This window comes from Rhinatrema bivittatum, chromosome 1 (genome assembly GCF_901001135.1).
Source record: "Rhinatrema bivittatum chromosome 1, aRhiBiv1.1, whole genome shotgun sequence".
Lineage (NCBI taxonomy): Eukaryota > Metazoa > Chordata > Amphibia > Gymnophiona > Rhinatrematidae > Rhinatrema > Rhinatrema bivittatum.
Window position 1 is genome coordinate 457,590,299 of NC_042615.1, and position 17,792 is coordinate 457,608,090.

Here is a 17,792-nt window from a genome sequence, read left to right on the forward strand (position 1 = left end):
CACACTGCTTTACAAAAAAAAAAAAAATACTACAGGTACTTATAACTGCTGTCTGAGCACTGTACTCAGTCCCCAGAAGATATAACATCTATTTACTGGGACCTGCCAGGTACTTGAGATCTGGCCTGGTCGCTGTCAGACAGAATGCTGGGCTTGATAATTTGACCCAGTATGGCACTCCTTATGTTCAGACTAAGGAACAGACGTGGTGTCTAGGAATAAAAGCCAGCTCTGCCACTAGGCAATCTGACTGGTCCCATACAGTGTTACTTTTTTAAATGTTTTAAGTAGAATAAAATAAAATCAGAATTTGACAAATTAAACATACAATTTATAGACATATAATTTCTCCTTCCCCCTAAAAAAGCTTTAGAAACTAAAAGAAAGAAAATATAGATGTAACTTTTAAACAAGTACATAGGAGAACATGTGCGCGCGTTCGTCGGCCCACACCCAGGGACATTTATTTATTTAAAGAATTTATATACCGGGGTTCCTGTATAGTATACATATCACCCCGGTTTACAAGGAACCATAACTATCGCTAAGGAACCGTAACTATCGCTTCATTTAGCGGTTTACATTGAACATTTAGTGGTTTACATTGAACATTTAGCGGTTTATATTGAACATAGTTAATTTGAGAAAACATAATAAAACATAAATAAACATAAATAAACATAAATAAACATAAAATAGTTAATTTGAGAAAAAGTATATAATATGGTTAACCAGTTAATAACTAAAAAGCAGGTTAATAAGTAAATAAGTAAGTAAATAACATTGAACTTGATAGAATCTGGTAACAGGATAAAATATAGTGTTGCATATGCTTAAGTACAGTTTCGTGTTAATTTCTTCAGAGAGATATAAGCTGGGGATATAAGCATGGCCATTTTATAACATTTGCACGTATATGAGAAGTGGACATGCGCGCAAATCCCGCTTCTACCAAAGTTGGGGAATTTTAAAAGACAGGCATGCCGACGTCATTGCCCGATTTTCTAGTTTGTTCCAGTTCGCCCAGTTTTAAGGGATAGGACATCCAAACTCCTCTAATAGCCTTCCTTCCCCTGTTACCCCCGACCCTTAAAACCCCACTGATCTGTTTAAGGGTTTTGGGTTTTTTTTATGACTTACACGCCATCCATAGTTATGCAAATCTTCGCAAAGCTAGACAACATGCATTAAAATGTGTGTATGTCAATACACAGTCATTATTGCAAGAAACTTCTCAGAAAGGAGTAATTAAGTTATTCTGCCATAATGCAACATTTGATGCATGCTACTTACCTCCAAAATCATTTGCATTGGATTTAACATGAGCCATTATTGGACAATGGCTCTGTGAGAATATGTATAAGAAACTCCCTCAGAACACCTTAAAAGACCAGCCACAGTTATCTTTGCCCAGTCCTCCTTAAGAGCTCACCCAGTAAGGGATTGTGGGAAAGAGACTCCCTTAAGCAAGGGATAAGACAGCAGGACCCAGAGGGGTTAGGTGGGCCCCTGTAGGAAGAAGGAAGCCTCGAGAAAGAGAATTGCATTGAACTATAAATGGCACTGTCATATTTTGTTTGTTGTACTGTATAGAACAGCAAAGATGCTTTGGCAGTTACTTGCTACAAATACAGAGATTTATAAAAGATTTTGCCAGAATCCAGCCTGAAGTCTGTTCACTGGCTACCCTCTGACCACTTGGTACCTCAGGCTCATTTATTGCACCTTAGTAAATCAGTCTCTTAATCAAATTGTATCTTACAATATGTCTGTAAAGTACTTTGGACAAAAAATACTAATAGAACAGCTGTGCATTACTCCTCTAAATTTTTGTTCTTGTTTTTTAGCCTTATGAGTCAGCTGCATCTTCCATTCAGTTCTCTCTCCCCTACACTTCTTGTCTCAGCGGTCTGACACTATTTTTGAACAGATTGTCTTCCTCATGACTCATGATAAGCTACTATTTATTCACTGTCTGTCTGTATGGTGCTAGACTCCTAAAAAATGTTTACCTGTTTATGTTTTATGAGGGCAATTTTCAGTTGTTTTTAAGAGGGTGAAACTTGTTTATGCATTTAAAAACATGGTTTAAAAATTGCACTCTTGCTCCCCAGGGCAGGTAAAAGTACATACACTTGAAAGTATAAGGAGAAATTACTACTTACATGATAATTTCCTTTCCTTTAGTGAAGGATAGGTCAACCCCAACTAGTGGGTTATGCACCTCTGCCAGCAGATGGAGATGGAGCAAAAGCTGACGTCATGGTTATAATGTCCCACCCCAAAATCAGCCTTGAATGTTAGGGCTAGGGAGACGCCACTTTTGCGCAGGTGGTATTGACTGGACCCCTGGCAGCCTTCTGCCCTTTTTGAGATTAGTTTTGGTACATCCCACTCGTTGGGACTGACCTACTCGAATGCTAAGGAAGGAGAAATTTCTACATACCTGATAATTTCCTTTCCTTTAGTGAAGGGTAGGTTAATCCCAGAACCGCCCTCGGCTGCTGGTGTTTGAATTTGTGGTTAGCCTTTTGTAGGGTGAGTTATGCAGAGTATGATTCCTGCTCTTCGTTGACAATGGGTAAGTGCCTTCTCTAGCACTTAGTCTACTAGATATGTTCCTTCTTTTGGCTGAGCTCAGTGTTCCTGTTGGTTGAGAAGCATGAATGGTTACATGTTGCTAATAAACAAGTATAATCAGTTTGGTCCAGAGTTTGGCGTTTCTAGAGAATTCAGTTTGGTCCAGAGTTTGGCATTTCTAGAGACCAAACTGATTATACTTGATTATTAGCAATAGGTAACCATTCATGTTTCTCAACCAACAGGAACACTGAGCTCAGCCAAAAGAAGGAACATATCTAGCAGACTAAGTGCTAGATATTCAAGTAGTAACTTGGAGAAGGTGTGTAAAAATGACCACGTTGCCACTCAGAAAATATCAGCACAAAGGCTGCTGTAATATCAGCACAAAGGCTGCTGTAATGACTTCCTTAACCTAGCGAGCAATCAATGCCCACATCGCCAGTGCTTCATGCTTACCTCCGCCATGGAGCACAAACAGGTGATCAGTCTTACGCAGTCTTAGTCATATCTAAATACCACAACAAATGACGCCTGACATCCAAGGAAGGCAAAAGGCGGTACTCAGCTTCATCTCTGCCTCTGAACAAGGCAGGCAGAGAAATGAACTGATTCAAATGAAAGTCTGAAACCACTTTGGGTAAAAGGAGGGCACATTCCGAACTTGGACTGCACCCGGAGTCATTTGGAGAAAACGCTCATGACAGGAAAGAGCCTGAAGCTCAGAGACCTGACATGCTGAACGGATTGCTACCAGAAAAACTTCAAGGTAAGCAGCTGCAAGGAAAGAGTACACAGCGGTCGAAAGGTCAGTCCTGCCAAAAACTTGAGGACCAAGTTGAGATCCCACAGAGGCAGCAGAATCTGAAACATGTTTGGGGGGGGGATGCGAAGAAAGAGCTTAACTCCCTGCAGAAAATGGGACACCTTAGGATAGGAAGACAAAGGCCCTCCATTGACACTTCCTCTATAACAAGTCAGGACTGCAACTTGAACCTTCAAGGTATTAAGGGTTTTGTTGCCAGAGGATGTGGTTAGTGCAGTTAGTATAGCTGTGTTTAAAAAAGGATTGGATAAGTTCTTGGAGGAGAAGTCCATTACCTGCTATTAAGTTCACTTAGAGAATAGCCACTGCCATTGCAATGGAAACATGGAATAGACTTAGTTTTTGGGTACTTGCCAGGTTCTTATGGCCTGGATTGGCCACTGTTGGAAACAGAATGCTGGGCTTGATGGACCCTTGGTCTGACCCAGTATGGCATTTTCTTATGTTCTTCAGGGTCAAACCCTTAAGCAGCCGCCTTGTAAAAATTATAAAATCAATGGAATATCCACTTTAAGCGGTTGAGTACCTCGTTCAGAACATCAGGCCTCAAAGACCTCCAAACTCTAACACAGGCCAGGGTAGTAGAAAATTTCTGGGCCTGAAGAAGAGCAGAAATTAACACAGGCAAAAAACCCTGCTTCAACAACTGAGCTCTTTCAATGGCCAAACTGTAAGACAGAATAGACATGGATCTTCATACAGAATGGGCCCCTAACGTAATAGATCCGTCCAAGCCGGCAGTCTGAGAGGACTGCCCACCAGAAGTCTGTGGAGATCAGCATACCACGGCCTTCAAGCCCAATCCGGTGCCACTAAAAGGACGGTGTTGGCTTGACTTGCAATCTTCTGGACTAGCCTGTTTATCAAAGGCAAAGGTGGAAAGATATAGAAAAGGATGTCGCGTGGTCACTCCTGATCAAAAGTGTCAATACCCATTGCTTTTCGGTCTGGCCTATGACTAAATAATCTTGGAATCTTTACATTGTCAAAGGTCACCAACAGTTCTAGAGCTGGTAGGCCCCAACGATTCACCAGGAGCAGAAAGGCTGCATCCGTCAACTCCCATTCTCCTGGATCCAAGTTTCTCCTGCTGAGGAAATCTGCTCTGATATTGTCCTTTCTCACAATGAAAGAAGTGGATATGCTTAGGAGATGCTGCTCCACCCACACCATGTGCGCATCTATATCCTCTGACACTTGTTGACTCCCGATTCCACATTGATTGATGTATGCCAACAATGTCACATTATCAGACATTATCCAAACCGCCCGAGCTTCTAGCTGCTCAGAGAACTGCAGGCACCCCAATCAAACTGCTTGTGCCTTCAAGTCTGTTGATTTTCCACTGCTGCTCTGCTGCATTCTTGTACCACCAACTCCTGTCAGTGAGTCCCCCACCCCTGGAGGCTCACATCTATCTTGTGTTCCAACCAATCCGGTGAGTCAAGGAAATTCACTTCCTGAGATGGTCCACATGTAACCACCAGTCCAACTGGGATCTCACCTCCAATGGAAGGAGCAGCCTCATCTCATAGTTCTGCGACTGCGGACTCCATCAGGAAAGCAAGGTGCGCTGAAGAGCGCATATATGCGCCCTCGCCCAGGAAACCACTTCTAATGCAGCAATCATAAAACCCAGGACCTGTAGATAAAACCACATGGTCCGACAAACAGAGTTCCTTAAGGATCAAATTCGCAGCATCGTTGTGAGAATCCATAACTCTGGCAGAAACACTCTGCCATGCCTTATAACAAATTAAATCCCAAGATACTCCAGGGTCTGAGACGGCTGCAAATTGCTCTTGGCCAGATTCACCACCCAGCCTAATTCCTGTAGCAAGGAAACCAACCTGCGGGAAGTGCGAAAACTCTCTTCTTTGTCCTGGCTCAAATCAACCAGTCGTCCCATAGGGGTGACCAAAAATGCTCTCCTTGTGAAGAGCCGCTGCTACCACCACTATGAACTTGAAAAAGGTTCTGGGTTATGTGGCTAGTCTGAAAGGCAAGACCTGAAACTGGTAAAAGATGATCCAGGTTGCAAATCTGAGGAACTGCTTATGTTCCTGCTGGATGGGAATATGCAAATACGCCTTCTTCAGATCCAGAGACATGAGGTACACTCCTGCTTGAACAGCCATTATGACAGAGCACACCATTTCCATTCTGAAATGCGTGACTTGTAGATGACACTTTATGCCCTTCAGAACCAGTATGGGCTGAAAGGACCCTTCCTTCTTCAACACGACAAAAATGGCATATCGGCCCATATTTTGCTGTGATTTGGGAACGGGGATCACTGCTTTCAGAATCAACAGCCATTGTAATGTCACATCCACTTCTACTCTCTTCTGAGGGGAATTGCATGGCGAGACCATAAAGGCATTCAGAAGAAATTCTAAAGCATACCCATTCCAAATCACTTCAATGACCCATTGAGCTGAAGTCATCTGGACCTACCTGTGATAAAACCGGGATAGGCGACCACCTATCTCCTGCACCACCAGGTGAGCCCGCAAATCTTCATTCGGAAGACCAAGGAGCTCCACCTCCAGAGCCCACATCCTTGCAAGGATCGTGGGGGCAAAAAGACCCGAGACCTGCGGAAAGGGATCTCTGGGAAAAACCTCCCTTATACGGCCAAAAATTCCGGTAGTCTTGGGAGCGGCCAGTCGCCCAATAAGACCTGGCAACGGGTTTCTTGTCCTCTGGAAAATGAGGGACCTGGGTCTCTCCCTATTTATTTGCCATTGTTTCCAATTCACTGCCAAATAAAAGCAAGCTTTTGAAGGGCAGCTTAGTAAGGCTGGACTTTGAAACAGTATCAGTGGACCAGTTGCACCACCACAGCTGTTGCCTGATGTAATAACTGATGCAGCTCCTCTGGAGGCTTTATGTACAAGTCATAGCCGCATCAGCCAAGAAGGTGGCTCCCGGTTCTACCATAGGTCCAAGATCAGACCCAGCGCCACCAGATTCTTGACAAAGATGAGGAGTAACCTGAGCTACACCAAGGCGCAACAAGAAGCAATTTGCAAGTTCCTAGTCACTGCCTCAAAGGCTTGCTTCAGGATAGTCTCAATCCTCCTATCCTGATCGTCCTTCAGTGCCGCACCTCCCTCTACCAGAATGGTGGTACGTTTCTTGGCAGAACATACTAAAGCATCCACCCTAGGGAAATGCAATTGCTCTCTGGCCTGCGGATCCAAGAGGTATAAACCCACTAAGATGCGTCCCCCTTTAAAGGACGTCTTTGGCGCACACCATTCCAGATCGATCAACTCCTGGATAGCATCCAAGAGGGGAAAGAAAAAAGAAGCCTTGCGCAGGGTGACCAAAATAGGATCCTTCTTCTACATCCCCAAGGAGTCAGGCCCAGCCACTTCAAGGGTCCTTAGGGTCTGAGATATCAAACCTGGCAACTCATCTCTGAAAGAAATGGAGAAGAGTTCAATATGGCTCCAAATCTGAAGGAATGTCCCCCTTCCTCACCAGGAGAGGCACCCCATCATCCTCGGTATCATCCTGCTCTACCTCCATTCGAGCTTTGTCAGAACGCACTGTGCCACAGCGTTTGACTGTGGAGACAGGACGAGCACACTGCTGCTTCCAAAGACCGGCCCCGTAGGAATGTCTGCAATCCCTGGAAGAATTCTAACCAGGAAAAGGATAGGTCCATTCTGGGCCCCATAGGCCTGAACCTGATGTCCTGCAAGCCAGTGTCCCCTGAGGACTTGATCCATGGATCAAGTCCTCAGGGGACACTGCCGTGTCCTCAGGGGACACTGCCGTGTCTCCCTTGGTCCCACTCCCCTCAGACCGAGGAGATGGACCATTGTAAGCAAAATCAGAAGGTGGCAAATCTCCCCAAGTATCCAGGCAGAACTGATACAGGCTTAAAGAAAGCTCCGGCAGAATGGCCTTGATATGGTATGCAGCACAGAGATAGGCACTTAGATTTCTTTGCCGCAGGTACCATGCTGTAAGCGTGCAGACTGATAAAAGCTCGTACCTAGCTTAACCACGCGTATAAGTGCACCCGAAATGAACACACAAAAATTGTGCATCCAAGCCCATGCGCCCAGGTCGCTCGTCCAACTGGACGCCCAGTACCGACGCCTAAACTGGACACACAAGATGTGCGTCCAGAAGGTAAAATGCCCAAACCTGAACCAAACAGGTGAGAACAGAAGACCACACAAATGCGCAAGCGTGCGCCAATATCCTACAACAGAAAGCACGCAAAACCGCCCTCCAGCCTACCATACACCAAAATCATGGGAGTGGAGCCTAGCCAAATGGCCACTCAACCTGCTGAGCCTGCACTCTCTTCTCACCTCACATAACATCTCAGAGAAATGGGCCAGACAGCTGAACGCCCATGAAACAGACCCTTTTCCTGCTGTCTTCCATTTGCTGTCTTTTTTTTTTCTTTAAGTAAAAAAACATTTACCTGAACTTACCCCTCCCTGGCTGAGAGAAGGAACAGATCCCAGCTAGGAAAGCGGGAAAGCTTCACTGCCGAGCCTCACACGGCCTGCAAATGCTAATTGGAATTTAGGCCCATGCCAGTTAAAGATACCAGACTGAAGGCACTCTACTGAGGGAGGGACAGCACAGTATCTCCTCAGGAGGCAAGTGGTTCTACAAAGACAGCTCATCTTTCTAATATCTTCATTTTATTTTTTTTTTACTCACAGGCAATCCCCCGAAGGGAGATGCATGTCCACCATCTGCTGGAGACAGAGAATATAGGCTGTCTGTGTGGGACTATATAGCTGTGATGTCAGCCATTGCTCCCTCTCCATCTTCTGGCAGAGGTGCATAACCCACTCATTGGGACTGACCTACCCGAACGCTAAGGAAATAATTTTTCACCTGCAGAATAAAAGAGGCAAGCACAAGTCAGGAAAGAACATAATTGCATTTCACTTGTGTCCTTTGCACCTACTTCACAAGCAGGCACAAATTCTGCAGGTACAAAGTACCAGCATTGCCCTTCTGGCCCAAATTTTTAAAGGGAAAGTCTGAAGGAAATTTTCCTTACAAAATTAGCCTGCAGATAACGAATTTTCTTGCAAAAGCCCTAGCTTTTTGTACAAGGGACCAAGGAGGAGTAAAACAGTGTGCGCACATAAAAAAAATGTTACACATACAAGCTATTTTACTACCCCAACCTAAACACATCACTAGGAACAGTTTTTTTTAGCCCATGCTTCCTTTCAGTTGGGCAGAGGAGGGCAATTTTCAATTAAGCCTAGTGGTTAGAGCAGTTGGCTACAACCCAGGGAAACCAGGGTTCAAATCCCACTGATGCTCCTAGTGACCTTGGGCAAGTCATTTTACCATCCAATGGCTCAGGTACAAAATGAGATTATAAACCCTGTGGGGATAGAGAAATACCTATAGTACCTGAATGTAATCCGCTTTGATGTACACTTTGAAGTACCAAAAAGCAGAATATAAAAATCCAAATGAATAAATAAATACCTGGTTAACAGCTTTGAAAATTCTTCATTTTTTAATTCTTTAAGCAGCAGTTTAGCAATTCCCATGAATTTCAGGAAATAGCTACATTAGCAATTGACTATTATGTTATAACCGATATAGTTCACTGTGGCATCCCCAGGAGAGATAGCGACAGTGAATTAGCATCCAAGGATGTGCACTGAAAATGTTTTCTTTGGATTCGTTTTCAATTCAAATTTGTTCCAAAATATCTATGTTATGTTCATTTTCATAAGTTTATACATCAGATTTTATGCACATAAAAAATGCATGCACACAAACCGTAAAAATGAACAGAATGAATGCACAGGGGCTCTTAGGGAAGATAAGGCCATTACAGAAAGACTAAATTAATTCTTTGCTTCTGTGTTTACTAATGAAGATGTTGGGGAGATACTGGTTCCAGAGATGGTTTTCAAGAGTGATGAGTCAGAAGAACTGAACCAAATCACTGTGAACCTGGAAGATTAGTTTGTCAGTCTGGCCTATTACAAGAGTAGCAAATCACCTGGACCAGATGGTATACACCCCCAGGGTTCCAAAGGAACTAAAAAATGAAATTTCAGATCTACTAGTTAAAATTTGTAACCTATCATTAAAATCATCCATTGTACCTGAAGACTGGAGTGTGGTCAATGTAACCCCAACATTTAAAAAGGGCTCCAGGGGCGATCCGGGAAACTATAGAACAGTGAGCCTGACTTCAGTGCCAGGAAAAATAGTTGAAACTATTCTAAAGATCATAATCAGAGCATATAGAAAAACATGGTTTAATGAAACACAGTCAGCATGGATTTACCCAAAGGAAACCTTGCCTCACATATCTGCTTCATTTTTTTTGAAGGGGTTAATAAACATGTGGATAAAGGTGAAACCGTAGATGTAGTGTATTTGAATTTTCAGAAGGCGTATGATAAAGTCCCTCATGAGAGGCTTCCAAGAAAACTAAAAAGTCATGGGATAGGAGGCAATGCCCTTTCGTGGATTACAAACTGGTTAAAAGACAGGAAATAGTACGAAAACAGTCAACTTTCTCAGTGGAAAAGGGTTCTCAGGGATCTGTACTTGGACTGATGCTTTTCAATATATTTATAAACAATCTGGAAAGGAATACGATGAGTGAGGTCATCAAATTTGCAAATGATACAAAATTATTCAGAGCAGTTAAATCACAAGAGGATTGTGATAAATTGCAGAAGGACCTTGCGAGACTGGAAGATTGGGCATCCAAATTGAAGATGAAATTAAATGTGGACAAGTGCAAGGTATTGCATATAGGGAAAAGTAATCCATGCTGTAGTAACACGATATTAGGTTCCATATTAGGAGCTACCACCCAGGAAAAAGATCTAGGCATCATAATGGATAATACATTGAAATCGTCGATTCAATGTGCTGAGCAGTCAAAAAAGCAAACAGAATGTTAGGAATTATTAGGAAAGGAATGGTGAATAAAACAGAAATTGTCATAATGCTTCTGTATCGCTCCATGGTGAGAACGCACCTTGAGTACTGTGTACAAATCTGGTTGTTGCATCTCAAAAAAGTTATACTTGTACTTGAGAAGGAATAGAGAAGGGCAATCAAAAGGATAAAGGGGATGGAACAGCTCCCCTATGAGGATAGCCTAAAGAGGTTAGGGCTGTTCAGCTTGGAGAAGAGACTGCTGAGGGGGGACATGATAGAGGTCTTTAAAATCATGAGAGGTCTAAAACGAGTAAATGTAAATTGGTTATTTACTCTTTTGGATAAAAGAAGGACTAGGGGGCACTCCATGAAGTTAGCAAGTAGCACATTTAAAACTAATCAGAGAAAATTCTTTTTCACTCAACGCATAATTAAGCTCTGGAATTTGTTGCCAGAGGATGTGGTTAGTGCAGTTAGTGTAGCTGGGTTTAAAAAAAAGGTTTGGATAAGTTCTTGGAGGAGAAGTCCATTAACTGCTATTAATAAAGCTGACTTAGGGAATAACCACTGCTATCACTGGCATCAGTAGCATGGGCTCTACTTAGTGTTTGGGTACTTGCCAGGTATTTGCAGCCTGGATTGGCCACTGTTGGAAAAAGAATGCTGGGTTTGATGGACCCTTGGTCTGACCCAGTATGGCAATTCCTTATGTTTTTATTAGCATCAAAGAAGCTTTCATCCAGCAGCTGCCCTGACAGTAAACTCTGTTCTAGCTGTTGTAGGTCACCATGGGAGTATGAAATGAAAAAGACAAGAGAGAAAAAAATAAAGAATGCTGATACTGAAAATTTTTCAGTAACGATATGTATCAGACTAGCAATGCTATTAGACTGAATGACATGAAATATGGTTCTAACTAAAACATGTCACATTCATCATTTCGTAATAGGGTACTACAGGGTTGCTATAGCTATAATGTAACCCTGCTGAAAGAATTTCAATAAGGGAAAAATGATATAACAAGGGCATGATATATAATTTACCTGACAGAATGCAAAGAGAAAAGATCCAAAGACATAGCTCCCTCAGGATTCTGCCCTATACAGGCTCTGTACTCTTCCAGATGTCCTCCTGGCACATATGTAATACTGAAATAAAGCAAAATACAGGAACAAAAAAAAATCCTGCATCATATTCTGTGGTGAGCTGAGAAGATCAGAAAACACCAGGAAAATCTAGCAGCAAGATCAAAATATTATCAATGTATACTTCCTCAGCTATAAGAAATGGTATGTATTGTTATCTGAATTTGAGAAATACAATCTAATTCTGAATTTACATAATTTAAGATGCCATATTACTACAGTATTAATTCTTAACATTTATTCAGCTGATAAGACCTTGGCAGATTGATAACCATGAAAATATTCTTATGGTTATATAAAAATGTCTTAACATCTCGAACCTACATTTCTAGAATGAGCTCTTGCAATGCATACTGTATGTAAAAATTGTACTCCTTAATTTTTGACTGTAAATTGTCTATACATATCCATACTATACAATGTACAAATTGCATATGGTAAAGAATATTTATACTTTTCCTAAAAATTTCTAAATATCAGGATAGAAAACATGCCCGTAGCTTGGGTTTCTACTTAGCTAATTTACATAAGCTTTGCATAATGATTTTCCTCAGGATTTTGTTAGGATTTCAGATCTCTGGCTTTAAGTCAGAACTTCTTCTACAGAGAGAAAGTGAACTTAGGGGCTGATGCAATAAAGTGCGCCTAGCCTAGCGCATGGGTTTAACATGGTTGGACGCATATTCTGGACATGCTAAACTAGCTCCTGATGCAATAAGGTGATTAGCGAGCCCAAACAAATGTGTAGCCGATAGCGCTCATCACATGTAAATTCCATGTTGATGAAGCTATTATCTTTTAACCCTGATGCAGAAAATTGCAGGGCATACTCGCACAATTTTTAATGCAGCAAATTTAACTCCAGCCCCTGAGCTGTCATTAAGTCAATCCACAAGCCAAGGGCTCATGAGAAAGTAGAGTTGCTTACCTGTAATAGTGTCTCCAAGGACAGCAGGATGTTAGTCCTCACATATGAGTGACATCATCAGATGAAGTCCCGATGTAGAAAACATATGTCAAAGTTTCTACAACTTTGACTAGGCACACTGAGCATGCCCAGCATGCCCTATCCCAACCGTCCACGTGGGGTCCCTTCTCCAGTCTTGTAACATAAAATTATAATTAAAATAAAAAATAGGAGAAACTCAACTCTGCAGGGTGTCAGGCGGGTTTCGTGAGGATTAACATCCTGCTATCCTTGGAGAACACGTAGTACGGGTAAGCAGCTCTGCTTTCTCAGAGGACAAGTAAGATGCTAGTCCTCAAAAATGGGTGAATCCCTGGCTACAGTTTGCCCCTGAACACAAAAGGGGACCAACAGATACCTAGCCAGGTATCAACGGGCACAACAACACTGGTGCTATTGGTAACAAAGGGAGATACAGCCTGAACTCAAACAATGGGCCCTAGGCAGGAGAGTTGGATTCTACACCTCTAACAAGTTCCAAAGGACAGACTGGCCGAACCTACTGTCGTATTAGCCATCCCGATCCAGACAGTAATGAAGTTGCAGCCTTGCAGATCTCCTCCACGGGAACTGCTCACAAGTGGGCCACTGATGCTGCCATGGCTCTAACAGAATTTGCCTTGACATGAACCCCAAGATATAGTGCTGCCTTGGCGAAACAAAAGGAAAAGCAATATACTAGCCAACTGGATAGTATTTGTTTGCAACAGCAACATACAACCTATTCTTATCAAAAGAAATAAAAAGTTGGGTGGACTGTCTATGTGCATCTGTCCACTCCAGATAGAAGACTAAGGCTCGCTTGCAGTCCAAACTGTGCAATGCTCGTTTGCTTTGGTGCAAATAGGGCCTGGGAAAAATACTGGCAGGACAACTGACTGGTTAAAATGGAACTCTGTCACCACCTTAGTCAGGAACTTAGGATGTGTACACAAGATCACCCTGTCATGATAAAACTTAGTATAAGATGAATAAGTCACTAAGGCCTGGAGCTCACGGACCCTGCATGCTGAAATGACATTCACCAAAACTATGACCTTCTAGGTTAGGTACTTCAGGTCACACATGCGCAGTGGCTCAAAAGGAGCTTTCATCATCTGAGCTATCACCACATTGAGGTCCTAAGACACAGTGGAAGTCCTTAATAGAGGCTTGAATTGAAGCAGGCCCCACATGAAGCATACAAATATAGGTTAAAAGAGATGGGCATACCATCTATACCTTGGTGGAATGTGCCAATTGCACTGAGATGAACTCTAACGGAGTTGGTCTTTAAGTTAGCCTCTGATAGGTGTAGGAGGTAATCAAGCAATTTTTGTGTGGGACAGGAGAACAGATCTAGGGCCTTCTGCTCACACCACACGGAAAACTTCCTTCACTTCAGTCCATAGGACTTTCAGTGGAAGGCTTTCTAGAAGTTACCAGGACGTGAGACACATCCTCTGTAAGATCAAGCAGCTACAGGGTTAACAACTCAACATCAGGCTCTGCACAACAGGGCCTGCAGGTTGGGATGCCGCAGCCTGCCTCGATCTTGTGTAATGAGATCCTGAGAAGTCCCAAGACTAATCGGTCTCCAGATGGACAAATCCCATAGGTGTGAAAACCAGATCTGTTTCGGCCAATGACGGGCTATGAGGATCATAGTCCCCATGTCCTGCCAAAGCTTCAAGAGAGTCTTCGCCACTAAGGGAATTGGAAGATACACATACAGAAGACCCTTGCCTTTATGACGGGCGAGGGCATCCAAGGCTGGTTTGCTATCTTATCTGTACAGGGAGCAGAACTGAAGCACCTTCCTGTTGCAGGGGGACACAAACATATCTATATCCAGGCTCCCCCAGAGGTGGAATATCCAAATTCACTACCGCCCTAGTCCAGGGACCACTCGTGGAGTCTGAATGCTCGACTCAGCCTGTCCACTACCAAGTTCTTTATCCCAGCCAAGTACATAGCCCTGAGCACCATCCCATGGGACAGGGCCCACTACAGATCTGGACAGCTTTGTGACACAGGAGGTATGATCATGTGCCTCCCTGCCTGTTGACATACCACATAGCTACTTGGTAGTCGGTGTGGATCATGACAACTTTGTTGGCAGCTGATCACTGAAAGCCCATGGCACGTACCTGATCACCCGAAGCACCAGAAAGTTGATTTGACAAGAGCGTTTCTGGGCCTGCCAGAGACCCTGTGTGCTGAGCCCATCTACATGAGATCTCCACCCCAGGGTAGATGCATCTGTGGTTAGGACAATTTGGGTAGGGGAACTTCAAAACTAGATCCTCTGTTCCAGATCTGAAAGTACCAGCCATCAGGACAATGAGTCCTGGAGAGACAGGGGTGACTCAGATGCAGTCTTGGAGGCTCTAAGTGGCCTGTCGTCCATTGGGATCTGTGCATGAGTAAACGTGCTAAGGGAGTGAATGGACAGTTGCGGACATATGGCCCAACAACCTCTACATGTGTCACGCTGACACAGGCTGGCTCTGTTGGATCTCTGGAGTGATGGTTGCCAAGATGACAGCCCTCTGGTGAGGCAGGAAAGCCCTTGGTCTGAGCTGTGCCCAGCAAGGCTCTATGAAGACCAACTGAAGTGACAGGCTAAGATGGAATTTTGGGTAGTTGAGAATGAAACCTAGTGACTAACAAGTGCATGAACCTAGTTGGCCCTGTCTGAGATGTGCTCTTAACCTGGCAATCGTCCACGTACGGGAAAACATGCACTCCCAGTGTGGAGGTGCGCCACCACCACGGCCAGGCATATTGTGAATACCCATGGGGCTGATGCGAGCCCGAATGGCAACACCCAATTCTGAAATTGCTGTTTTCCCTCGACAAATCAGAGATATTTCCTGCGACCGGGGAAGATCTCGATATGAGCGTATGCATCCTTTAGTTCAAGGGAGAATAGCCAGGCCCCTTCTTGCAAAAGGGGGATCAAGGTGCCCAGGGAAACCATCTTGAACTTTTCTTTTCTTAGAAACTTGTTCAAGGCCCTTAGGTCTAGGATGGGATAGAGTCCTCCTGTTCTCTTTGGAATCAGGAAGTACCTGGAGTAGAATCCCCACCCTCTTTGCCCTGGTGGTACAGGCTCAAGCACTCTGGCCATTAAGAGGGAGGAAAACTCCATTAGTAATACCTCCTGAAGGGCTATTGGCCCCTAAAATGAGCATGGAGGGCAATTTGGTGGGACACCCAGTAGGTTCAATTGGTACCCCTGATGGACGATGGACAGAAACCAATGGTATGAGGTTATACTGGGCCATTGGGTCGCAAAGAACCACAGCCTTCCCCTGACCAGAGGGTCCGTCATCTCAAATACGGGCAACTGGTGTACGCTCTCTATGACCCAGTCAAAATCCCATTCCCGGAGTTGACTAAGGAGCCAGCTGGGGCTAGGGGCTCTCTGCTACCTAAGAAGGCAATGGGAGCCTTGATGATGTTGACGGGAGTGACAGGGCAGAGAATAGTACTTCCTTTGACGAAAGAAAGACTTTCTTGGCCCTGGTCTCGCCAGCCTCCTAGAAGAGGAGGACAGATCTGGAGTACTGGAGAAAGTTGTTGGAAGGTTTCATGGTGGTCCCAAAGCTGGGCTACAGCATCCCTTACCCTATCTCTGAAGAGATTCTCTTCAGTACACGGCACGTCAGAGAGTCGTTCCTGTAGCTCTGTCAGGGATCCGAGGCCCGCAGCCATGCCATTCTTCAGGTGCTGACTCCCGCTACAGAGACTCTCGATGTCGCCTCAAAAACATCACAAGTCACACGGACCTAGTGTTTTCTCCACTCCAGGCCCTTATGCACCAGAGACATGAGGGTGTCCTGCTGCTGTTCAGTCAGCTGATCGGCCACCTCCTGTACCTGTTTCCAGATGTCCCACGAGTACTGACTCATGTAGAGCTGGTAGGCAGCGATGCAGGCAATGACCACTGCACCTTGAAACACCTTCCTCCCAAGAGTGTCTATTGCTCTATGCTTGTTCCCCGGGGAAGCCAAGGAATATGTCCTAGAGCACTTAGACCTCGAAGGCAGATTCAGCCACCAGTGACTGGTGGGGCAGTTGACATTTATCAAATCCGGCAGCTTTCTGGATGAGGCAGACCAGGTCTGCCTTCTTATTAACAGGAGGCATTCTGAGGGGGTGTTCCCATATCCTTAGCAGCTTCTTGTGAACCGGAACCACCACAATCTCCTTAGGAGTCTCCATGAACTGGAGGATATCAAGTATTTTGTGCATGGCATACTACTCCATCAATAACGGAAATGGGATGGGTTCCATCATCACCCTCACAAAACTGCAAAGATTAAGTCCTCAGGCGGAGACTTCCTTCACTCCTCTGGAGAAGGTTCTGAAGGGAGTCCCTTGGTGCCTATGGAGGAGGACTCTGAAGCATCATCCCCCTAGGATCATAGGGTTCTTCATCCTTACTGTAATCCATAGGTTTATGGATCTATGGGTCCATAGTTGCTCGGCCTTCGTGCAGAGGTGTAGGCACTGGTATACCTGGACGGGAGTGGCAGGCCTCTGCATCTCTGCCGGCCTCAGTGGAGCTTCTTCCTTGGAGGAACCAGCAACAATGACCATAGTGATAGGGCGAGGCCTCGGTGCCCCGCTGGGCACTGATGCTGTTCTAGGAACCGGTGCCAGCTGGGCTGGTAATGCACCAATGAGCGCACGTAGCTTCTCCAGAAGCGGTACGAAGATGGGTGGTACCAGGTCCGTTGCCGTCAGTACCACAGGACTGAAGTCCTGCACCGCATGGTCCATCGCTCGCTGGACTCCACATTCCAGTTCTCCTCGAACGTTGCTGATGCCAATACCGACTGGGAGGATGGTAGCTTGGCCAGATCCTCTTCGGACCCTCAAAGTGGATCGGTGACTGGCAACCACTGGCACCGATGGAGGATTGGTACTCCTTGCTTTGAAGGCATCGTGGCAAAAGCCATTTTATCCCCATGCTCAGCACCAGGCATTAATGGGGACCACTACCAATGCTTTTTTGGCCTCCCTTGATGCTCGGCCCGGTCCTTCCCTGGTGCCCAAGTCTGATAACGAGGAACCAGACATCCTTGGCCTGGAGGAGATAGACAGTGATCGGTCTCCAGCACCCCTGTCCACTGGCAGCATCAATGGAACTGACAGTCCCCCTGATGTTGATGGCTTGGTCTTCTTCAACCCAAAGAGCTGCTCCATCTTGTCAAGTCAAAGCTGATGTCCCTTCAAGGTCATCTGAGCCATTAAACGGCAACCCCGGATGTCATGCGATGCCCCCAGGCAGAGGAAACATATCTCAAGTGGATCTCTGATGGACATAGTCTTTGAGCACCGGGGACATCATTGAAAACTGGACATAGCCATG

At 44.7% G+C, this 17,792-nt stretch overlaps 1 protein-coding gene across 5 annotated transcripts in view; it reads right to left on the reverse strand.

Moving 5' to 3' along the window:
- The window catches only part of MPDZ (multiple PDZ domain crumbs cell polarity complex component), a 662,189-nt gene that overhangs the window by 334,390 nt on the left and 310,007 nt on the right, over positions 1–17,792 (reverse strand). For 4 of the 5 annotated variants that reach the window (XM_029605550.1, XM_029605559.1, XM_029605530.1 and 1 more), the window contains exon 24: positions 11,362–11,466. The exons of the other annotated variant lie outside the window; for it this stretch is intronic. In XM_029605550.1, the coding sequence (XP_029461410.1) occupies positions 11,362–11,466 (105 nt within the window). The remainder of the gene's footprint in view (positions 1–11,361; positions 11,467–17,792) is intronic. 5 annotated transcript variants of the gene reach the window in all.